Source organism: Argiope bruennichi, chromosome 10, assembly GCF_947563725.1.
Source record: "Argiope bruennichi chromosome 10, qqArgBrue1.1, whole genome shotgun sequence".
NCBI lineage: Eukaryota > Metazoa > Arthropoda > Arachnida > Araneae > Araneidae > Argiope > Argiope bruennichi.
In genome coordinates, this window is record NC_079160.1 from 25,285,154 (window position 1) to 25,310,754 (window position 25,601).

Consider the following 25,601-nt stretch of genomic DNA (forward strand, 5'->3'; position numbering starts at 1 on the left):
AAGAATTTTTGTTATTTAAAGAAATGAAACAATACTTGGGTTTTTAATACATGATTATTAGCTATAAAAATTCATACTGTAAAGCAAAGTGAATAGAAACAAAATTCTGAGTTTTAATATTAGAAAACACATGAGAACATTTATGCATGTTATGATCATAGACAAGTTTACCACAATAATTAAAAAATTTGTTTAGTAAGAGATTTTGTTAAAACCCTCTTCAAGATTTTTAATAATCTTAGAAAATATTAATGCATTTCAACACTATCTTTAATTAAAACATTTTACCAACCAAATGGCATGTCATTCACACTGTTCCAAATAGAATAATGAATTATTATTAACTCAGTAGAACCAGAAATATTTAGATTCGAATTCCAATAAAATCATTTTGCTAGATGGCTAGAAATTATTTCCCAATTTTTAAGCATGAAATGTTTATATTAACACTACTTTACAGTATTTAGTAATTATAGAGTAGGGAAAAATAGGTATTGCATATTTATCATTTTCAGCTATTTTAAACATATATTAAATTTTTCAAATTGAAAAGAATCAGTTAAAAAATTTATATCACAATCTCAAAAACCGAAATTTATGTACAAAATATTACAATTTTTACATACTTACACATTGAAAAACTTTCAGCGTACCGTAACATCTTTATATGAGCCGAGCTTATTTATACCACTCTGCATAATCTTCAAGATCTCTTAATATAAATAAGTTTTTACTTAATCTAAGTAAAGTTCTGAATTTCATGCAAGATTTTCTCTTTGTTTATTGGTATGCTTACCAATTATATAAATCTAAGGGTTTGTTTCGTTTTTATTTAGAATAAGTAATGAAATCGATTATAGTCATTAATACTTGATTTAAATCATTTTATCAAATTTACAATTTTATAAAACTTGATTTAAAACAAGATAACAAAAAAAAAGCATTGGAAAATATAGTTTGATTTTATCAAACAAATAGGCAAACAAAATGTTCAACTAACAAATTTAAAAAATACTCAATATTTTTTTGTATTCAAATCATGCATAAAAAAATGTTTGGCACACAAATACTACAAATTAAATACTGTAAAATTATTTAAAACCAGAGACTTTTTGCATTTCTGATAAAATATATATGAAGAGCAAATACCCAAAACAGGATATTTTTTCTGTTCGTCAATTTTTCTTCACTTTGAAGGCACGATATAAAAGCAATCAAAACTACAACCTACTTAGGAACGAATAAAATGGCACTCTAAATGTGAAAAGCATGCAATACTTTACTCTTATTTTACTGAAAATTAAATATCCAGTTTGAAAGCAGTTAAAATAAAATGCAACATTAGAAATATGGTATTGAAGATTATAAAAAAAATTAAGTTGATTTTGTTGCTAACTACATTAAAATAATTGCAAAGATCTAAAACACATTTTATCAATTAAAGAAAATATTTATATGAACAAGTCCACTTAACAACTATTATGTACAAAATGCAAGATGAATAAATATATATTTCAAAAGAATTGTCAAACAGGCTGGAACCTGGGGAATGTATATTAAAGTACAAATATTGATATTTTCAAATGTAACAATTAAGGCACATGAACATTCAAATTGCATTTATCAAAATAACTGTGAAATTTTATTTACATATGAAGAGTGGTTTAGCATCTAAAAACTCTGGAACTGGTTCAAAAAATTGTGACACTGCTGCTGCGATTCACTTTTCCTCCAACCAACCTGGTCAAGCGTTTTTTGTTGCATTCATCATTTAACTGATTTAATTCTGTTGCCACTTGAAGTTGTCTACAAAAAGAAAATATTTTTAACAATGAACATTTAAAAAATATCAAATATAATATGCAAGTTAAAACACAAGTTACAAAAATGTCAATTACTTATTGTCACAATATTTTAGAATTAAAAAAATATTAATATATTGGTAAATTCATTTAGAAATATTTATGATCACTAATGCATCAGACAACCAACATTTTTGTGAAAGATATGTTAAAATGATGGACAAAAGTTATGAATATAAAATTTTCAGAACTATGTGTGTTGTGCAACTACTATGTTTTAAGTTTCATTCTATATGATATGAATAGACAAAAGTATCCTCTCAAATGACCATGAAATTTTCTAGACTTGGATTATCTTAATTGTATATCTAGCAGTTTTGCATGCTAGATAATTTATTTTTGTTATTTTTTTTTTAAAAAAACTTTTATTGACTTTTCCATAATAATTAAAAATTGTAAACTTTATTGGGTTTGAAAATAGTAGAATGTCCATGATATATATTAAAGATGAGATTTCTTTAATACATATGTTAATAACATACATAATATATAAATACATAACATGCAACTAAATTGTTTTTAAGGTTAACAGAACAAAATAATTAAATTCTTATAAAATTTTAGAGAATATTAATAATTATTTAATGAAAGTTAACCTTTGAAAGCATAATGATCATTGGCCAATAATACACTATACTTTAAAATGATAATTTCGTAATTAAAAATCTAAGAACTTTTGGGCTTAAAAATAGGGGAAATTATTTAAATATCAGTATTTAAGATCACATGCTTAATAATGGGGAATTTTATTATAACACTCTCTCTATAGTTATATAAACTATATGTTTGAGTTCATAAACTGTATGCTTGAGAAATCTGAGTTATTAAATAGGGTAATTTCAAATTTTTCCCTCTAGGGAAAATTTTATAATGATTAATGAAACATTCAATTTTTTTACTTTCAAGTTGTCACTGTCTCAGTTTAATCAAATTTTATTTTGTTACTTAAATTTATTAATAAAACTAATTGGCAGTTTTAGAAAATCTTATTGTCTCCAAATTTTTAAGAAGCTCCATAGCTTAAATAACATAGTTTATAAAAAATGTTATTTTATACCTAGGCATTAAAAGACATATTAAAGCATAAAAAGAGTATAAAGTCCATTAATATTCTAATAGGCTTATTATTTCATATTTAATTGATTAAAAATTTATTATTTTATGTTTAGTTTTTGGAAATAGTAAGAAACCATGCAATATAAAATTTTGCAGAATTTATACTTTTAAACAGAATTTATACTTATACTATATTTATACTTTACTATTTCAATATGCAATTTTTCAATAAAATTAATATTGCATTGTAACATAAAAAATATACATAAATTAAGAGACACTAATTATAATATGTTAAGTTATTACAAAAGAAATAAATATGTATTGAATAATTTCTTGAAACCATTCAAATTAATTTATTATTAAAATTATTTCTGCTTTCTGTTGGTCCATAAAACTAAACACAAACAAAACACTAATATCAAAAATAATTAACAAATAAGCATAACTACAATCAGTAGTAGCTTACATTGAAAGTAAATGGTTTTTCTGTTGCTCAGCTGCCAATTCTTTGTGTAATTGCTCTTTGGTTTTGCGACCATATGGAACCAAAGTCTTATCATGGACTAAGGCTGCACTAGTGGGTCGTAGTTCAGGATCAGGGTGTATCATTTGCTATAAAAGTAAAAACGTATAAGCAGAATGTATTGCATATATACAATCTTTCAACTTAAGTAGAAAATTCAGAATTTTATTAGCTAATATTTATGTAAATTTTATGTATTTAAAATTTTTATGCATTCCCTCAGTTCTCCTCTCTTTATTCAGTAAAATATTTTTGACACAAACATTTACTTTTTAGAAAAAGTCATCCTGTAATTAACAGTGTTATGAAGTTCTATTTTAAATCAATCATCAACTGCCTAGAGGCAATGCCATGTATTGATTGGTGGAATCCTTCAAAGTGATTATTCAAGTATTCAAAAATAATTCACGATTCCATCTTTAATAACAAACTACCAGATTAAATATTTATATGTTTTCTTCAAAGAGAGAACAATATATTTTTTTGTCAGTTTTGCACAACTGTTTCAAAAGTAGCAATATTACTGACACACATCTACACTTCTTATAATTATTTATATTAAACCAGGCATCTTTACATTTTTTCTTCTTATCATATTCTAAAATTGAAATACAAATATAAGGCAATTTAAAAAATAAATTTAACAAAACCTCTAAAAACACAATTTTTCTGAGAAATTTTCATTAAAAAATAATACATAATTCTAAAGGAAACAAGAAATGGAGGTCATCATGGTCTACAACTTAAGAAATCCTGCATTACTGCTTGGTAGAGTCAGCAGATATTAAATTATCAGCCCAGTGATTATGTTAAGCAAATATTATTTTCACAAACAAATATAAAAAGATCAAGTACTGAATATGTAGCACATACCTTAAGAAGCTTGTTCAATTCTTTGGAATAATATGGAAGATATGGTAAATGTCCTTCTCTAATGGAATGCCATTCATCACCATTCTTTGGTAATGGTCCTCCATCACACTACAGAAGAAAGACAAATACAGAATGGAGCATTATTATCACTTGTCAATCAAAACCTTTCCTTTGATAAAATAGAAATGTATGAGCATAATGAGACTGAGTAAAAACACATTTTCTTACCACTTCATATATAGTTAGTCCCAGAGCAAATATATCAGCTTTTGGCAAATGTTTATAATTATCCTGCAAGAGTTCAGCAGGCATGTATCGACAGTCTCCTTCATCTAGTGCATCAGGAACTTTAGCAGTGGATGTGACATGACCTAAATCCCCTTTTAAAAACAAAATAAATACAATTAGAATATATTTCAATTCCTTATATAATATTCTATAGTAGATGGGAGAAATTACAGTAACCTAAAGCAGCTAAAGAAATTCTTTTAAACTTAACACAAAATTTAAACATTTTAAAAGCAAATATTTGTGAATAAACTACTAAAAATTGAACCTTTTAAATATTCACTGATGAAGGAACAAGTAGATGGTAACAAATTTAAAAAGGGATGCTTTCTTTATTTGGAAAGTGAAATTCAAGAATTGATAATCAAAAGTTCATTGGGCAATAGCAGAGCTGCCAACCCCACATAAAAAAATTTAGGAGCACAAGACTAGAAAAATAGGAGCAAACAAACGAAAAAAGAAGAAAAAAAATAGGAGCAAATCTACGATACCAAATTTTTACTAGTTATTCCCATGTACTCCCTTATTTTCACAGTTTTGACATAGATTTCTTTAAAGCAATGGAACTCAAAGAATGTTTAAATAAACAATAGCAATAAACAAATCAAATTTATTTTATATATGAAGTACACACATAGATAATTTTACTTCTTAAATATAAAAACTGGTTCTTTAGCTGTAAATTTTCTTACTATGTATTATTTAAGAAGTTTACTGTAGTTAATAAATTTCTAAACATTTCAATTTTGATTGATATTACAAAGACTTGCCTTTTTATTGAGATTTCCAAATCATGCTAAAAATATTTATAATTTTTTTTTTTTTTTTTCTTTTTCTTTTCTGAAGGAAAAGGTGAAAATTTTTCATCTGGTCGAATCCAGTTTGGTTAGGATTTCGTTCGCGGGGAAAGCGTGGAGGATCTTCACATCCGCATCATGGCAGAGTAGTGATATGTCTCCGCATTAAGAGTGCACACGTGTTCTAAGCGCAAGTCTAGCGACTGAAGAAAAGCAAACCGCATTCAGTATCGGAAACAATAATTTTTCAAAACCGAAAGTAGTATTTTTTTTAAAAAATTGCATTCGGCAAGCAGATTATTCAAATTACATAGGGAGAGTGGGAAATACAAAAATAAAACCGTCAAACTTTAAAAAATCGGAGTTTTCTGATAATTTTCGGATTACCAGAGTAAATTGATAAAAATCGGAGTACTTGGCAGGTCTGCAATAGCGAAAAATCAATTGCTCAAAATTTTAGTACCAACAAACTTTAAAGAGTATTGATAAAAAGATTATATTATATATATACATATATACACACATAGAGAGAATTTTTTTTTAACAAAAAGATGTTAAAATTCTGACGATCAAAATAAATTATCTCTTCATACCTATTTTATAAGTGAGATCATCATCATATTCACCATCTTCAAAACCATCATCAGAAGAAGATGTAGGTGATATTGGGACAGGCCTGTTTTTCTTAGAAATAAAGATATTACCTGAAAAAATATTTAAAAATTAAGTTGAGAGCATGAAAGAAGATTTACAGACATGCATGAATAATCTTTTTTAAAAAGCATGCCAGCCTTTTAATCTTATGTGTTACAAACTTTTTTCCTTCGCAATAATTAACATTTTCATTCATCTGATTGACATAATGGACTGACACAAAGTCCTGAATTACTGCACAATTTCAAAATTTTCTAAATAAAAAAATTGATCTAAAATAAGTCATTAAAATATTGATTAAGCTGAAAATATGCTAAAATGTGAAAATAAAACAAATGTTTATTTTTTTTATATGCCACTGAGTGTATGAGTGGGCATGATCTTTTATTTTGAAAATTGTGTAAGCGTTATTATCAATAAAAAAAAAAAAAAAAAAAAAAAAAAACCTTAGAGCTTAAGTTGAATACGAGATCAATATTGTTGTGGATTTTTTACAGATATTTTATTTAGCTATATGAATATTTACCCATTTACAAAGTTATTTCAATGATTACCATCCTCAATGATGGCATTGTACCACTAGAATAAGATTAATGGTGCCATACAGTGAGGATAAGTTTAAGTAAGTTTTTGTCTGAGAGCCCATAAACAGAATTATGCCCAGCATTTATATTAAATTCTATAAAATTCAATTTAAATACTTACTTAGATAAACGTTTTTTGCAATAGAATAAGGTTTCAATGCTCTTCTATATCATATTTTTAACATACATCATTTCTTACCACTGTGACATAAAAAAATTACAAAATAACTTACCAGGTTTAATATCTAAATGAGCTAGATTCAAGGAATGTATGTAGCGTAAACCCTGTGCAATATGGAGAAGTATGCGTTTCACTTCTGCTTCAGGAAAACGTTCATTTTTCTTCAGTCTTTCTTCAATTGCTTGGGCTAGAGTACCACCTAAAGTATAATAATAATAAAACCTTATTTTGGATACAGTAAATTTACATACAGCATTTTAAAAAAATGTCAATGAAAGAAAATGACCTTGCTTAAATTTTTTGAAATGCGGCTTAATGTGATTTCGGTGGATGTTATCATCAGCACTATATATTATAAAATACCCCTCTTCCGAACTGACATATTCAAATGTATGCAAAAGTATCCATTCAATATCCCTATTTTGTTTAATGTTATCAGCTTTTAAAACAAAACAAAAAATTACTATACATCATTTACAGCCAGTGTTAACCATAGACATTCATGAAATTTCTCCCATGTTATGGGGTTCATGTTCTTTTATCCTGACTGGAACAGTCTGGATTCATTTAAGCTAGGCTGCCAGTTGTAGTTTGAAATCTGAACAGCCATAATACACTGCTATTAGTAATTGAATTAAAAATCAAGATGGATAAAAAAATAATTAATTTGAGCATTAAAGATAAAACTGATACTCTTAGCAGCTATAAAAGTTTATCTAAAATAAGTGGTTGTAGTAAATTAAGAATTTCACAGCCTGCTCCCCCCTCCCCCTCCAATTTTGAAAAATTGTTAATTTTTGTGAGCAAAGATCAAGCAATAAATGTGGATGATTCCCATGGGAATGTGTGTATTGAAGAAAATCCTCCAATGAAATGAGACAAGCTTTTTGTTATTTTAAAACATGATGTGCAACACAGTTCAACATTTTTTAAAAAAATACTACAAGTACAAACAATATATAAATGTAAAAGAAATACCTGTTGACCAGCAACAATCAATGAATTTTTTCAAATTGTTATTTTTAAAATGTAGATAGTCTTGAAGTTAAGTGTTTTTATCACATTCTTTATCATAAAGATGACAAAAATGTGAAAAAAAAGGCTGGGATGTTGGAAATAATAGGAAAAAAAAATTACTAACCATTACAGTATTCGTTCTGAATTAACATATGGCCATTTTCAGCCCAGGCACAATAATATCGTACAACATGCTTATGATGATCTAATACAGCATGAGCATACACTTCTTTTAAAGCTGCACGCCTATGAGAAAAAAAAAATAATTACCTTTCTTTATATAAAATTACATAATTTTCTACAATACAGCTTCTTTTTTTTTCTTTTTTTTTTCATTATTTAAAATCACAAGTAATGCAAGCATAAATATAAATTTTTTTTCAATTCAAAAAATGAATAGGCCTTCTTCAAATTACAGTTGCAGGGAAAAAAAAAAGCCACCCAACATTATTCTGGTATTCTCCCTTATACAATCATTTAAAAAAAAATACTAATAAGGAATTAATGCATTCATATAGATTTTTGAATAAGAAATTTCATAAGGGGCCAACCATATATTGAAATAAGAATAAAAATCAAAATTTTCAGAAGCAACACCTATTTTTTTCGTCTAAGAATAGTATATGCCGATAAAGATATGCAGGTATAAAGCACAAAAAGAATAAAAATAAGTAGGTTCCCCCCCCCTTCAATTGGTAAGATATCAATGTTCATGCTAAGATAAATATTTGTTTCAAAGAATAAAAAATGCATTTAATTTTACTTCTTTTACTCAAAGCACAAAACTTTTTCTTATAGTACTTTTTCAGCATAATGACGATTCAGGCTCGAGTGCAATTTAAACAAAATTTTCAATGCTCTTTAATATTGCTTTCTAGAAAAAAATAAAAAATTTCCCAGAATTTTTCAACTGTAAATGTTATATCACACATGAAGTAGAATCGATTTTAACACACAAATTGTAACTTTTGAGGTACTTTTCAAATATCACAAGATAAAAAAATAAATTCTTTTATTGACTTCCTGACAGTAACTAAATTTTACATATCTAAATACAGAAATCCCTTAATAGAAAATGTTAAATATCTCCGGATGTAATCACGGTATATTAATTAAATTCATACTCCAGGTAATTTTTCCACAGGGAACTTATTCATGACATAAAAAAAAGTGTTGCCACAGAAAATTACAAAGTTTGTAAAAATTTACATATATAGACAATTTATCCTACAACAATTTTAGACATAGTTTCTTTCAGCATATGCCATTAGCTTTAAAATATGTTTAATTTTGATATAAGATGACCAACAGGAGAATAAAGCTAGGTGGCCCCTTTTACTTTACTACAACTATACAAATTACATGATGCAGGTAATAAATGTTCATCTTTTTATTATAGTGAGATGATGAGGTTTTAAATGAACTAAGTAAATTATTGCTTAATATAATATTAATATGCAAAATGATTATTACATTTGCTTCTTACTTTAAAAAATTCTAATAATTTTAAAACTTATGTCAAAATACAAATTCATTATCAGTTTTTTATTCCTATGAATTTAGGTGATTTGGTGCAAAGCAAATACATAAAAGAATGCATGTAACAATGAAGGATTTCATATTAAATTTAAATTAATATTATTATATAAGACTGAGATCCTCTGAACAGAAAATTCATTCAGAAACCATTTAAATAACTTTTTCAGTTATTGAAAAGTTATAATTTGAAATTGATTGCAATATATTTTGATGAATTAAAAGATATGAATACATACTCATCAGAAGTGCCTTTAAGGGGTTTCTTCAACTTTTTAATAGCATACAAACAGCCATCCAAGCGATGGATGCACTTGTAAACGCTACCGAACATTCCAGATCCAATCTCTTCAATCTCAAGGAACTCAGATTCATAGCGAGATGGAACCGTTGCTGAATGAAAACGCTAGAGATGGAAACAAATCGAATTATTATAATTATGAGCATATAAAATTATGTGAAATAAATAACATCACTGTTAAAAAATTAAGACATAATTCATGCAAAATACCTTTGTAGGCTGAATTTCATTTTCCAATTCATTGTCACTTTTTTCTGAAGACTCATTCAAAGTCCTGGAATATTAAAAATATAATAATAATTTTACATTAATGTAATTAATAAATTGCTACAGAATATATTTCTACAATGAAGGGATTTTGCCAACACCCCACTACTAGCAACTGTTATTTAGTGGCAACTGGATTTCAGTCAATTGCTTTCCTAAAAATGGTATGTAATAAAGAGAAAGATAATAATAAAATAATAACAATGATTTTGGTGCATTACATATATGTTCCATAATGAATTTTAAGCTTTATTAATTAATCAACGACCATTTCAGTTTAAGACCGAAATGCATCAGTAAATCAGTTTGAAAAAAATCATTCAAAGAAAGCTAGAGAAAATTAAGCAGCATATTATCATCTATTTATAAAAAATGTACAGCAACTGCTAAATTTCAAGGTTATAGTTAGTATTAAGATTTAGATAAGACAAAACTGGAATGCTCAAAGCATACAATTGTACCCTCACATAAACTGTGATATATTGATGTTGCAAATGATTAATAATCCTTAATCATGTATAAAAAAAATAAGGCCTTACAAAAGAAATATAGACGTAGGTTTAAAAAATAATAAAACCATGAGGAAAAAAAATCAATCTGTACAAATCAACACTTACCACTTCAAAGATCTAGATCTTCTGCGAAGTAATTTAGCTCTAAAGCCCCCTTTAATTTTTGTGGGAGTATAAATTTCACCATTGTGTGTTAAAGTACGCATCTTATAACCAATTCACTATTTAAATGTTATATAAAAATCACAGATTAAAAAATTATCAGCTTGCACTGCCACTGCCAGCAGATAGCTAACTCAACAGACCGACGACGTTTTGCCATCAACTCCAGGAACTTTACTATCAAGGATAAAACGAAACCATCGTGTTCCCTAAAAACAGCTAGGAGAACCGAGACAGATCCTCAACCGTTGACCCAAACAAAAACAAACCCGAACCGGATGGAGGTGTGGAGCCCCACACGGAGACAGGAAGAATTGAAACATCCAGGTAAACCCAGCTGATTTTATATTCCCTTTTCTCCTGCCAACCTTTTCAAAATTTCCCGCCACGACAGCAACCGAACCTCAACGATCCTCTGCTGGATAAGCCCCAATATGGGGATCGCCTTTGCCAAGCAGACTGAAGGAAACCAGGTGAGATGGTTTCGAAGGAAACCAGGTGAGATGGTTTCCTCTGGAAGAGTTTTCGGTAGTTCGTTAGATTGAAAAAAAAAAGAAAAGACATCTGCCCTGTCCGCACGCGACGAAGTTGATAGGGGAACAGAGGGAGGGGGGGTAGATCTGCCACGTGCCAGAACTACAATCGATTCGGTTAAGAATCCGAAAAGGAAAACTATTATTCTTTTTTATTCCATGTTCTGGATGGGGACGAAGATGATCCAGGCGCAACCGCTCGTAGTTTACAGATGTCTGGAGCTGGGGAGCGGAAATTTTGGAACGGAAGTCGAGCGTGGAGTAAATATATTTTGATATGTACATAAATAGAAGTTACTACTGGGAAGAATCGAATCCGATCTCTCCCCACCCCACTCCCATTTTCCGTCTAGTTTCATTTACCAAACAAAACACTTCCTCTCACTCCCTGACTATTTAAACATGTAATCGGAATTTTAAAAGTGAAAACGGTTGATAATGGAACAGAGTTAAACATCTGTTGATGAATTAGAAAAAAAAAATTATATTATTTATCTATTTTACGTTAAATTTGAAACGGCGTCTCGTATAGAAAGAGAAGTGACGTGTACCTACAGTAAAATGATTATGCTGAATTTACTGAGGTAGGTTACAACGCCTTTAGAGGCGAAATAACAACGGTACAAGAAATAAAGATGTAGCCTCCTTCTTAGGGCAAACTTTTTTAAGCCATGAAAAGCCCATCATTTTAATTGTAAATATCACCACCAATTTTACAAATAACGACATTAAACTAAATAAACATTAAACTAACATTAAAAATATCGAAGCTTTCAATAAAATATTAAAGTTTTTTTTTTCGAATTCTATATTTTTTTGTGGACAAAATAATAAAAAATAAACAATGGTTACTATCAGACTGGACTTTAAGCAGATTTTGACTGATTCCTCCAATTAAAAAAAAAAGCCAACAGAGAATATAAAATTGAAATTCAGAAATAGTGAAATGCGAGGTCTGAAAATCAAAACTTTTGATAATTTTCAAAGACGCGAGTCGAAGACAGCATACACATATTCAACCTAATCTAATCTCAGTCCATGAAAAGAGAAATGCTGTTAATATAAAATATTGCTGAAGGAGATTTAATAGCGATTTTTACACTTGGAAAAATTTACGAACTGGAATTTACGAATTTATTACAGACAATGTTATATACACTGAAAACAAAATTAATCAGCCATGGTCGACATAAATATGGAAATAAGTAAATTTATAAAAACGAACTCAAGAGCGATGAAGAGAAGAATTGCTTTCGAATTTTAAAAATTGCCTCAGTGCACCCATTCCATTCCCAAGCTAGTAGGATACCTGTCGGAATGCTCTTCATTTGCAAGGCCATCAACGGTTCTTCTCAGACGGCCTTGCCAAAGGTCAAGGCGGCGGCCTATATTGAAGTTTCCAGGAACAGGATTCCCCATTGACTCAGAGAGGGCATGAAGATCGCTACTTGTATCCCCTGCGCGTAAGTTTTTGTTTTTATACTCCCCCCCCCCATCCTTTTTTTCCTTCTGGAATTCAAATTATCATGATAAGTAAAAACACAGTTTTTAACCTCCCTCGTTAACTAGTTTATTTGAAGATTTCAGATGAATAGTTAAATTGCAAAAAGTACATAAGAGAAATCCATGTGAAGGGAAACAGAAACATAAAACGTAACATGCACATCCAAGAGATTTCATAGGCAGTCAGTTATTATGAATTAAAACTTCCGCATCAATATTTAATTAGTGTCTTCCTTCATAACGTTATAATATCACTTTAATAAAAAATGGAAAAAAACGTGCATATAACGGAAATCATACGGTATCATACTTTACCTTAATTATTCCAACATTTGACTATTTTTGAATTTTAGCGATTCATTAATTTATTTTATGCCTATTATAACCAAGTTAAAGAGATTTTAACTTGGCTGGGGTTTTTTTTTTTGTTTTTGTTGTTGTTGTTTTTACTTTTAAATTTACATGATACAGCTCAAATATGCCATAAAAATTAAATTTTGGGATACACTGTATAATTCGCAGGAAGTAAAAGGCTGTGAGATCAGTTAAATTGACTTTTTTTGTAAATACCAGAACATGAGAGTAATATAGTACAGCTGGATGCTATAATTATATGAGGAAAGCCTATTTTATTATTTGTTGGTAATTTCTGCATGAAAAAAAAGCAATAGATATACTTCGACGGACTTAGAAAAAGATTTTAAGTGACAATCATAATCCTTTTTCTGTGGATAAACATGAACATCATAGCAATCATATTTGTTTTAAAAAATAATCGAAGAACAATATTCAGATGGTGATAATAACCAACATCCTTTCCTTAGCATTTTTTTTTTTTTTTTTTTTTTTTTTTAGAGAGGGGGTCGATATATTAAAAAAAATTTATAGAGCTAACGTGAAAACAATTATATTGGAAGAAACCAGTAAATAGTTCTAAAAGACAACACTTAAATTCCAACTGTACTTGTCTAAAATCTAATGAGCACTACAGAAATTTTATTTGAATCAATATATTTCTTAAGAAAGTCTATTAAATTCTGAGCTAAAAGTAAAAATTATCTGAAAAAAAGGTAATTATTTCGATTCTTTTGTATTCCGTTTTACATAACAGGGTGTAAGGTTAAAAGTATATATATATATATATAAAAAGTTTATACTGAGAGAACATGATTAAGTATAATGTCAGTTACATTCAAAAGACAAAAAATCCTCGAGTAGAAGATAAATAAAATTCAATATAAGCTCATTTTGCATATGACCAAATGATAATTAATCTCTAATCTCTTGGTAACAAAAAATGAATAGCTTATGCTTTCTCAAATCATCAAACCAGTGAACATGTTGATACACAATCAATTTAATGAAAATCTAGTACAGAAGTGAAGCAGTGGAATTTATATCAGGAGGTCTAGGAATTCAAGCAGTTCCTCTTTCAATCTATCACCAAATGTTATTAAACATTGCTTTTGTGCGTATATAAAGCCACTCTAACAATGCTTATATTAGACTTTATTAACCTTCGAAAAAAATTTGAAACAGTCATATTCAATGTAACTGAAATTTATAAATAACTATGAATGATGCGCCCAACATAAGTCACAACTTCTGAATGCCTTTAACCCGCATACACTCTTCTTTTTGCACAAATCCAGATATTTTAAAGCGCAAGAAAATAATGCAAAAGGGATGCAAAAAAAAAAAAAAAAAAAAAAAATAGTGGCACAAAATGATGAAAAAAGTTCTAAACTGTTTTTTAAAAAATTATACATTACAAAAATAAAATAAAAATAAATATTGTACACCTAAAAAAAAAAATTTTGATACCGCTAAAAATTGAGAAATCATTTGAAACGGAAAATGGCAAAATCAATATATATATATCAAAAGAAGAGGGCGATTAAATTTAGAAAATGAAGATTGAATCTCACATATTATTAGAAAGCATTGAATATCTGTTGTTTAATCTTAATTTTCAAGATAAATAAATAGATACTTGAATCATATATGATCCAATATGTTTACCCCCCTTCATCTAACACCTGGCGATCCCATTATAAAGCTGGTGTAACAACAAAAGTCACACTCCAATTTAACATCTATCACTATGTGAAGTCTAATCTTCAATAACGGCCAATTTCTGAGAAATGGAACACATGGTCCAAAAAGGCAGCTGCACCCCCCTCCTCACCCACAAGTTCTACAAAATTCAGACACTGGTAAAGCTGATAATTTTCAACTAAGAAGCCCACAAATGACACGAGAGGGGGAGGACCATCAGCATCTGCTTCCGGAAATTTCGTAACACCTGGAGCGGGGGAATTTTATATATAAAAAGGGGGGAAGAGAATCGAACACGGGGGCAGAAAGCAGATCACAATATCGTCAGCTGTTCGACCGTTTTGAAGAACGATATCACTTGTCGCGCGTGTGGAAAACCACAGCTGACACGCGCCGGCTGTCAGTGTGAGGGAATTTTCGCTCGAGAGCTTCGAAAACCAAAACAAACTGCTATTCAAAACGAAGGATAAGAAGAAGAGTCAAAGATCTTCTGATAACAAATGGTGTACTACCATTTGGTACCTTCATGTGGGTGGAATATAAGTGAAATAAAAACATTATTACTATTTTTATTAATAATATTACCACAGTCTATTTTGCCTTTATGAATTAAAATAGATTTTTGAACATTACTTGATATCCATATTAAATTTGGAATATACTTTGAAACATATAAAAATTAGTAAGCGTATATAACATATACAGATAACCTACGTTTCAAAGACATTTTAATGGCAACTGTTATCTGTTATGTTGTATAGTGATTTTCATTTGAATCAAAGGAATTCTTTGAGAGTTCAATAAGCATGTTTAGACTGACTTTGAAGCTATGCTACACATCATTACATTCAATGAAATACACACCTGGATAGTATTTTTCTTCTTGTTTTTTCATATTTTAGTCTTTAACACCATTTCCGCTATAAAATCGTGCCTACCTAAACCATTCGGACAAGCTTTTTTAACCATAATATATATAGTTAAAATAATTAGGAAAACTAAAGAAAAGATCTCCAGGCCCAACAAATGGTCTGTTTTCGCCAATTTTTATTTCATATGAAACCCTACAATCCAATCCCAAAATTAATTATCAATGATTAACTGCACTCCCTTCCAATTTTTGAGAAAAATTTCAAAAACATATACATTTTCTATAGGAAAAAAACCTTAACAATCTCACAACCAACAAGCATATCGATTTTACCAATTTGAATGATTCTAAGATATACTAACCAAGGATCACATAAACTTATCGTCCTCCATTTTTGAGATATCGCAAAATAATACTTTTGCACAATCCCCAACCACAACGGCTATAGCGATTTCGCTTATTCTCCACTTTGGAAACAACTAACCAGTAAAAATGCTCTATGTTTACAAGTCAAAATAAATTAAAACTTTCTTTTATTGTGATAAGATATAATTCATCAAAATTGGTTGCACAATAATTTAATATTTATATGGTAGATCAATAGCTTGCCGCCGAAGACGAGACTAATTTTGATTAAGTTCCAAATAACGTTTTTTTAAATTGATAACTTTACAAATAGAGAAAAAATGCATTTATTACTTTTTTTTTTATCTAAGTATCCCCTGCCTATTTTTACTTATGGTTAATAAAAAATAAAACCAAAATAATAAAAAGTAAATTTATTATTTAAATTCTTCCTCAGAATAATCAGTTATTTTTAAATATCACTCCGACAAATGGGAAGTGCCCTTTCCGTCCAAACCCGACCCCTCTTCCTCCTCCACCGTCCAAAACACGACATACCTAGACAAAAGAAAAACAATCTAAAACAACGGGCGTGGATGCAACGATGTGGCACACTTTCAAGGGAACAAAACATGTGGGAATTAGAAGATTCCGACCCTAACGGTTTTTCTTGGCTAACCCCCTTCCCATGCCCCTCTACCTTCGAACGCATCCACGTGTTTGCTTTGGAGTAGCACAGAAGACCAACGATATTATCTGTGCACATGTCATTAGACACGGCTCTGTGAACACAAGGTAGACAGATAGGAAAGTGGAAGTTTTTCTCACGATTATTTTTGTGGGAATTCACGCAAAACTTTGCGAACATTTGGCGACCAATTTGGCTACCAAATAGAAATTACTGAACAAATTTAATTCATTAATTAATATTTGAAAAAAAAATATTAACATCGTGTCATCCACTACAAGTTTAAAAAAATGTATATGAACTTGAGTGGATGAATAAAAAGTATTTCATTAACGACTGAAAATTTGTACAAGACTTATATAGAGAGAGTATGAGCTAATAGTAGGAATTGGAAAAAGTGCATAAACTTAACAGCAATTAATCTAGTACAGATAAACTAATTAATAACAAAACACTCATTCGAGTCACATGACTCCTAAATTCCATAAATAAAGTTATATATCATTTTTGTTGCCAACATTCCTTTCTTTCTTCCAATTAATACAAAACAACGATGAATAGAGTATAGAAGAAAAGGAATTCTAACGACTCTTCAGTATATGCAATTTATATTAAAGCATACAGTTTGTGGGAGCAAAGATTTCATGTGCAAAAATTTCGCATGGTTTTAATGTTATGTTGTTAAGATGAGAAATAAAACAGTCGAACATAAAAATAACAACAACAAAAAATACATAAGATAAAAAATAAATGATTATGCCATGTTCCATTGGCAAAAGTGCAATGTATTCCAAAATTAAATGAAGCAAAGTATTTGACAATTATTAAGAGTGTATAAAATAATTTCATTTCACTTTATACGCAAACTGACTATTTTAAAAGGTGTGTCGTATGCAAGCATTTTAAATTTCTGTATATCTATAGTTTAATATGTAAACTTTTAAAACAGGATAATAAGGAATTGTTTGAGTAGATGATCACAGATCAGCTAAAAGAGAAATTTTGGCACTACAATTTCTAACTTGTTTTCATTACAAAAAATAAATATACGTGAATAAAACATGTAGTTATGTAAGAATTTTACATCACTATTCCTCTGGTTCTTTAAAAAGTATCAAAACAATATAGTATTGTATATTAGTTTAAGTTATTTTAATTATTATTAATAGTATTAAGAATGGCAGTTCTTGATCTTATTGTTTGATAGTATTAAAATATCAATGCAGATCCAAGCAAAATAAATAAATAAATAAAAATGAATATGAAGATATCAATATTCTTTTGGGGGGGGGTGGAAATTGATCCTTACCACTATTGCACAAATATACATTCCCACAAATATATATTCCTCTTTCACTAAGCGATATTTTTAAAAAGCTGAGATTTTTTGAGATGAATATTATAAAATTAAAGTAATCAAAATTTGCCAAAAAACAAAGCAGAAGAATATTAATTCATTTTGAAGGTAATAACATAAAAACAGATATACAGAAATAATCAAATAATTTCACAACATTTTTCAGTTGGTAAAACTAATTAAAATTGTAAAGTTAGGACATTTTCTTTTATCAGACGGTAGTTAATAAATAGATGCACAATTCACTTAGTTTTTTTTACTCAAAAAGTTCTTAATGTCACAATGAATTCATTACCGAATAATATTTTTTCTCCTTCATGAATCTAAATTTCTTAACTATTTAAAATATATTCAAGGTGTAAATATTACTTAACAAATTTAATTTCTTTTCAAATTTAATAACCAAATTCAAAGTGAAAAGAAATTAAATTATACAGCTGTCTTCTGAGTAAGTTAAAGAATTTAAAAATATAACTGATTTTAAAAAAAGATAATTTTTATAAACGGATATTCCTGCAGCGCAAACGGCGCAGTCAGCGCTGCAATAAAACCTCCCGGTAACGACGCAAATATTTGAAAAACAATTTCAAACGAGAAAGCAGCAGACAAATGAAATCGTTTGAAGGCACGTGAACTCTAACCATGACTCATAAAATGACAATCACCTTCAACAGCATGAATGCGATGACGTAAGGATTAAAGACGATTGACGTCACTCGCTACGACGTCATGCCATCTCTACCAATCAATGATTTCTCATCGTTTCGTCATCGTTCAAGATTCCGGAAAACGTCATAACGTCAAGTAGCGGCATGTTCAAAATGGAGACTTTTTAAGGTAAGACGGGAAATGGCAAATGAAAAGTATCCGATTGCGTTAATTCTGCAAATAAACTATAACCACTTTTAGAGAAAAATCACAGAAATGTGTGTTTCAATGCATAAAACATGTCTAATAAAAAATATGTAAAAAATATATAAATGAAACATGAAATAATAAAAAAATATGAGTAGATTGGATTCTATGTAGTTAATTTTTACTTTGTATGCTAAAAATCTTTCTATGATATAAAAATAATTAAAAATTTAGATATTCCAACTTAATTTTGATGAAATATAAAATTTTAATCATTCATAAAAATTCTTAATTAGAAACTCATTTACTAATTTTCTCTCTTTTAACAAAATATGTACTAAAAACTTTTTTAACAAAAAAATATTTACATTTTAGAATAAAATCATGTTTAACAAAACACTGAAGAAGTTCCTCCACGTAGTGTCATTAACAGTATTTATTTTTTCTGTAGTATATAAATTTTTAACATGCTTTTTGATTTAAATACTAAAATACTTTATGTTTTAAATAATTTTAATGAGCTGAGAAAGTTAAAAGGTTAGGTCAAGATTAAAATTATTGAACTATATTTCAAAAACCAAAAGCATATTAATGCATTTATGTAGAGGTTCCGAAACTGTGGGTTACAACAGTATCTTGAATGCATATATATTTTGAAATTTACAATGATATCAAACTGTATGATAACAAAAAGAAAAAGGATTTCTATTATATGACAAGAAATGAAGAAACAAAGGCAAATGTTTTTTCAAGAAACAGATGCATATAAAGAACAGACTTTTTTTGTACATAATACACTTTTTGTGTCTTGTTGCTTCAATCTGCAATTTTGTTTAAGGTTGTTTAAGGTTCAGTTTACTTTCTAAGATACTTCAGATCTGATCAGAAACTTTTTTTTTTTAACATGAGTATACAATTCAATTTACATATGAATTAATTTTGAAGCACTTCATCATATTTGTGTATTTAGTATGTTATTAGTAGTATAAATATTCATTATTTTTAGTTAAAAGTACTTTCTTCGCAGTTCTTTTTTGATTTATAAAACCTTATTCGTAAAAAGCATGTGCTATTGGTCTCCAAAACAATTTGATGCCTCGAAAATGAAAAGGGGCCACAATGTCAATAATTATTAATTAAATTGGATAATAAATATATTAATACATGAACATAATCGTATTTTCTCTATGGGCTTAATGAAAATATAGTTTTCAAATCTATATCCAACAATGCAAATTCAATGATATCAAAAAATGTAAAAAATCTTTTCAATAATAAACATTGCAATAACAAGTAGTAAATCCATGAAAATAAATAAAATTTTAAATTTAATTAATAAGAATATTGCAGATATGATAAACACTTGAGAGGGGTAAAAAAGCTGAATTTCATAAAATAATGAATTGTGCCTAACATTAACATCAAGTTATAAAAAAAGTAGGATTAATTCAACAATAAAATGAATAAATTTATATGAAAAATACTCGAGATATTAAAAAAAATCTGTAGAAGTACAACAACAACGAAAAAAGAAATTAACTGATTTAAAAAATAATGACTCGATTCCAAAAATGCTAAAATCCATGGAATTGTATAATTTGGGATACTGATATTAGTATATATTGTTCAAATATGTAATTACATTTAAATACAATGATTTAAGATTATTTAATTAAGAATATAACAAATTACTATATTATGTTCAGTTAAAAGTCCCTCTTATAAGATTTTAATTGTCTCTCATTTTCAGAATTGAACTTTTCAGATACCCAATAAAATGCCAAATAAGATACAAATTACTTTACATTTAAATTATATTACTTCAAATAAGATCTATTTAATTGATAATATCTAAAAAATACAGTATGATTTTAGAACAGCATTTATTCTCATTTAGCCATTGTACTCAAAATTTGACACTGATCTATGATTTCATTGCTTAGGTTATAAACTAGCAACAAGCTTGCACCATTTTTTGACGTATTGTATTCATTTTTGATTTAATCATGCCAATTAGAACTCACCTAATTTACAGATTTGAATGATTTCTACAAGTTTGGTAAAATTATGTTTAAAACTTTATCCATTTACCTCAGGAATGTGCCAACTTTTTTTAAAAGCAAACCAGTAAAAATTTATGGACTGATATAATGAATAATAAAATGTAATAAAGATACAAAAGAAAAATGCATTTTGAATGCCTGAAATTATAATTCCTCAAAATCTGGTTTAAACTGGGATATATTGATTATACAGTTATTTTAAAATTTTAGAGGACGAAGATAGAACCTTTAAGTTGGTTTCATCAAGTCTACAGCCCAATTTATCCATCAATGATGTAACTCAATAAGTTATTGTATTCTTATGCCCACATATACAGGGTGCGTAGTGAGAAAATAATTTTAAAAAAAATTAAGCCCTTTTAAGTACTTTTGAAGCCCTTTACTCAAAAAAATTAAGCCTTTTTACATTCATGCTTATGCGAGCCTGCTTATTTTCTAAACGTAGGACGTTTTTTGTTTTATAAAAACTTTGTTTTTATGGAAATTTTTTTTAATTAATTTTAATATTTATTTCTGCAACACTGTAGAAGTGTCTACTGTAAAACATATTGGGTTTTGACAAAAAAAATCATGGTTTTATCATTACCAAAAAATTAAATCAAGATTTAATCACTCAGTTAAATTTTTTACTCTTTTATAAGATTAACAATAAAAATCTAGTTTCTTTTTCAACATTTTTTTTAAATTAACAAATTACCAGTTAATTTGGATGGATATATCATTTCTGAATTTACATTGGCATAAAAATGCATAGCATAACCAAAAATTTCGCATTTGATTTTTATATATGCTGCAACAAATGAAATTCAGATGTAAATTAAAATTTCCTCCTGCTCTAACTCACCATATTTAGCAGTTTAGAATATTTTATTTGCTGCCTTTTATAGCTAAGAGCTAAAGTATACCAGGACGGCTACCATCATAAGATTGGCAAAAATTGATGATAGAGCAATGCAATGTTTTAAACAAATTTTTCAAATTAATTTTTTAATAGAAAATGATAATAGAAATGTAATGGAAAATTATAATAAAAAATTATTTCATCACTTCTTATTTCTGATGTTTAGTAAAGGGATTTTTTTAAATGTGTGACATTTCAAAAATTTTAGAAAAATCTGCTTTTTAACCTCTATGCAAAAATAAATAAAATTTTATTTCTTTAGCTTTAAAAAAATATAAGAAAAATATGATTATATGTTTTAGGAAGAAATGAAAATGATTTCACAATTCCTATTTTCCATAAATATTGGAAACAAATTCACGAAGATAAATACAAGCTCTGCAGTTACAAGTAAAATGGGGGGAAAAAAACAGTTAATGTATTTTTCTAAATAATAATACCTGAAGCTAGTGCTAGACTAAATACTGCATTGTCTTAAAATTTTGATTTGAATTTGAACAGCAAAGAAAGCATTTTTTTAAAAATCATATTAACACAGTTAACATGACTCAACAATTCAGTGAAGAAATGACATTATTTTGAATTTTATTTTAAAAAAATTGTTACAAATTGTGTTCCAAGATTAATTTTTCAAAAATTATTTTAAAAAGAAAAAGAAAAGCATTCACTCAAGCAAAACTGAAATTCAAACAGTCTTTTTAAAACCTTTAAAATGGTGTAAAAATGTTTTTTATTCAATAATATGTTTTGATGATAAGGTGGAAATAATTCTGTTTTTATTTTTTAATTAAATTTCTTGTTAAAATTTTAAAAAATACATTCTTAGTGAGTTTCTAATATCCTAGAAATAAATTCCTGCCATATTTCACGTTCATAACTTCAATAATTTGTCTATCAGAACAAACTTCTAAGAGTAGAGAGATTTCAATGGGAAACAATATATATATATTTGTATGAGAAAAAGCAAAAATCGTTAAATATAATAGAATATGAATCCTAAAGAATAAAAGTTTTGAAAATCTTTTTTCTTGTGAATTCTTTTTTGAAATTTTAAGTACCAGATCTAGTACATTTTTTTATGCATACAAAAACTAAAATTTGTCGAGATTGGTGCAACAAATACAATTTTCAAATGGACAAAGACATTTTTTAAAAAATACCATGAAAGAAATCACCATCATTGAAAATCTATGGCTTCAAGTTAAAATCTCACCATATTCAGATTTTACGCAATGAGTAAGAATTCAATATACATCGTATAGTAAATCCTTTAACAAGATATTGCTCCAAAACGAAATATTAACGAGAACAATGATCAAATGAGTAACAAACAAAAGAGGCTTCACTGTAAGCATTTTTAGATCTCTTTGGGACAGCAAATTCATTTTGCTGTATTCATATTTTCTGCCTGCTGAACAAATCTGTGTATTTTTCTTTAATAATACATAAAAAGGTTAAGCATGCATTTATCAGACATAACTAAAGCAATACTTCACATTCTTTGAATTCTACTGAAGATCGAACGTTTTTCAAAGTCGCAACAAGTATGACATGGTAAGCATTTTCTATTGCCCTTTCAGGATAACCTACTCTTTCTTAATGCACATTATTGAAGAAAGAGGAGTTGGGGAAAAAAAGATATTTAATTTTATTTTAATATGTATGGCACTCCTCAAAAAGATTTCTTTGCACTTCTCAAGAAAATAGAACACTTTTTAAGGACCTTTATTAAAAATTGAGCACTTTTAAAGTGCCGAAAAACGATTTTCAAATTTGAGCACTTTTAAAGTGCTGAAAAACGATTTTCAAATTTGAGCACTTTTCATGACGCTATGCACACCGAGATAAGATTTCTCATAATTGTTACTCTGGAGGAACCTGGTATGTGCCAGCTGTAAATCTCGTCATATGGTAGTAATTTCCTTTGACATATAGCTACAAGATCTGCTTCATAACAGCCTATCTACTGAACTGGACGGTTTCAATCAAGTCAGAGTACACTTTGAACAGACTACATATCAAATTTCCTCTTTTTAACTTACAGTATGATCCTGTTTACAAACTGGAAAATACCAAAAATTAGACTTTTTTTCAGTCAGGGAGATCTAAAACAAGGAGAATCAAAAAGGTCAAAATCTTAAGGTCAACTTATCAGATAATTATAATACTATTACAAGAATGAGAAGAATCAGAATATAATTTAAAAACATTGATTTTTTTTTAGATCACAGCAACTAAAAAGCGAATGAAACTTCTCTGAGGTCAAGTGAGGAAACTGAATTCCTCACTTGACCACAACATGAGGAATTCAGTATTTATACATTTAAAAAAATGTCTAAAATAAGAACAGAGAAATAATTTTTTTAAACATATTTTCCAATAAGAATATGAAAATACATAAGAATAATGAATAATAATACAAAAACATAAGAATTCTGGAAGAATACCAAAGTTATTGATGAAAGTCAGTATTAAAATTGCAAATATGTTTTTGTTTTAAAATCAGAATAAACAGTTTTCAAGAGAGAAACAATATATTTACTTAATTCTGAGGAGAATCTGTAAAAGATTTTTTATATTTAAAATATATGAAAAAATCCAAAAATAATAAACTATTGATATTAAAAGGCAACTTATTTAAAACAATATAAATAATGTTTATTATTTTAAAAAACAATAGCAAAAGGTCTTAACTATTCAACGATGTTCAAAATTATCAAACGTAAGCATTTTTATTTTCTATGGCGATTTAATATATAAACGAGGTAAATAAAGTTCTCTGATAGGAAAGTTCTATAATTATGAATCATTTGGCTAGCTACCGAACTGGTTAAAGGCATTCTAAATATCAAATTAAATCGCATTACCAGGAATAAAAGCAAAACTTACTCGTTTAGTCCGCTATCATCACGTCGTCTCTTTCCCAAAGAAGTTGGCAATATATCAAAAGTATAGAAAGGATTAATATTCGCTTCTAACTGTGGCGATCGAAATGTGATCGGCGTATTTCTTGTATGAAGTAAATTGTGATTTTTGTCCGTTGCAAACAGTTTCGTTTTTGTCCTATTGCATTCAACTGTTGACAGTTCGGACCGTATCAATAGAGTTTTAGGAGACTTCGGCGACCCGAAGAGTCTCAAGGCCCTCACTTTTCGGTAGGGGGGTGTAGTGTCTTCATTGGATCGTATCTGTCTCAAAGCGGGTCTTTTCATACTTATATTCATATTCGTCATTGAATCGGTTGATGAATTGAGACGATCTTCATCACTCCCCGATGACAAACTCGTATTTGCTTCGATCCGGCTGCTTCCTGCTGTTTTTACTGGAGAAGATGTGTATAATGCAGGTGGAACTGAATCGTCACCATGGTCATCAGTTTCTTCACTGTCACTGAATATTAGTTGTTTTATGATACTGTCGTCTTCGGCAGCGAATGGCGATCCTGGGGACATCATCATTCCCGATTACAGCTAACTATGATAAACGAATATACCATGCGAATCAGCATTCAAGATAAAAGAAACCAACAATGATAAAAGGACAAAATATTAAAAGTCAGATACCGGTCTGTTCGAACTACGTTTTCACAAATGGCGGGCGCACGGATAACCGCTCAAAAGTGAGCCAATCAGAAACTAAAGATAAGTTTACCAGAATTGGCAGGTTATCGCAAGTTGGTTCTCAAACTTTCAAGATGGTTTTTTTTTTTTTTCCGTCGAGACGAAAATGAATGTGCAATTTTTCACATTTTTTAAAAATTATTTTGAAGGTTTATTAGAGAAGGATTGTTTTTGTTTTTTTTTCCTCAAGA

The 25,601-nt window shown here is 28.5% G+C and overlaps 1 protein-coding gene across 1 annotated transcript; it reads right to left on the reverse strand.

The window, feature by feature from the left end:
• Positions 1 to 35: 35 nt before the first annotated feature.
• LOC129989416 (wee1-like protein kinase) lies at positions 36 to 25,380 on the reverse strand. The gene is made up of 10 exons (XM_056097951.1): positions 24,680 to 25,380; positions 9,886 to 9,949; positions 9,614 to 9,780; positions 7,963 to 8,084; positions 6,874 to 7,020; positions 5,996 to 6,106; positions 4,546 to 4,697; positions 4,318 to 4,425; positions 3,388 to 3,533; positions 36 to 1,806 (listed from the first exon to the last, which is right to left on the reverse strand). Exons 1-10 carry the CDS (start codon positions 25,246 to 25,248, stop codon positions 1,692 to 1,694), a joined length of 1,701 nt encoding a protein of 566 aa, XP_055953926.1. The 5' UTR covers positions 25,249 to 25,380; the 3' UTR covers positions 36 to 1,691.
• Between the last annotated feature and the right edge of the window lie 221 nt (positions 25,381 to 25,601).

What these genes read in the sequence shown, in the direction of transcription:
- LOC129989416 (XM_056097951.1), bottom strand. Translation starts at nt 25,248, where the DNA reads ATGATGATGTCCCCAGGATCGCCATTCGCTGCCGAAGACGACAGTATC. An exon ending in TCATTTAGATATTAAACCTG is followed by an intron (nt 6,107 to 6,873) that starts GTAAGTTATTTT and finishes ATATTTTTTCAG; the next exon opens with GTAATATCTTTATTTCTAAG. An exon ending in TGATCTCACTTATAAAATAG is followed by an intron (nt 4,698 to 5,995) that starts GTATGAAGAGAT and finishes TGTTTTTAAAAG; the next exon opens with GGGATTTAGGTCATGTCACA.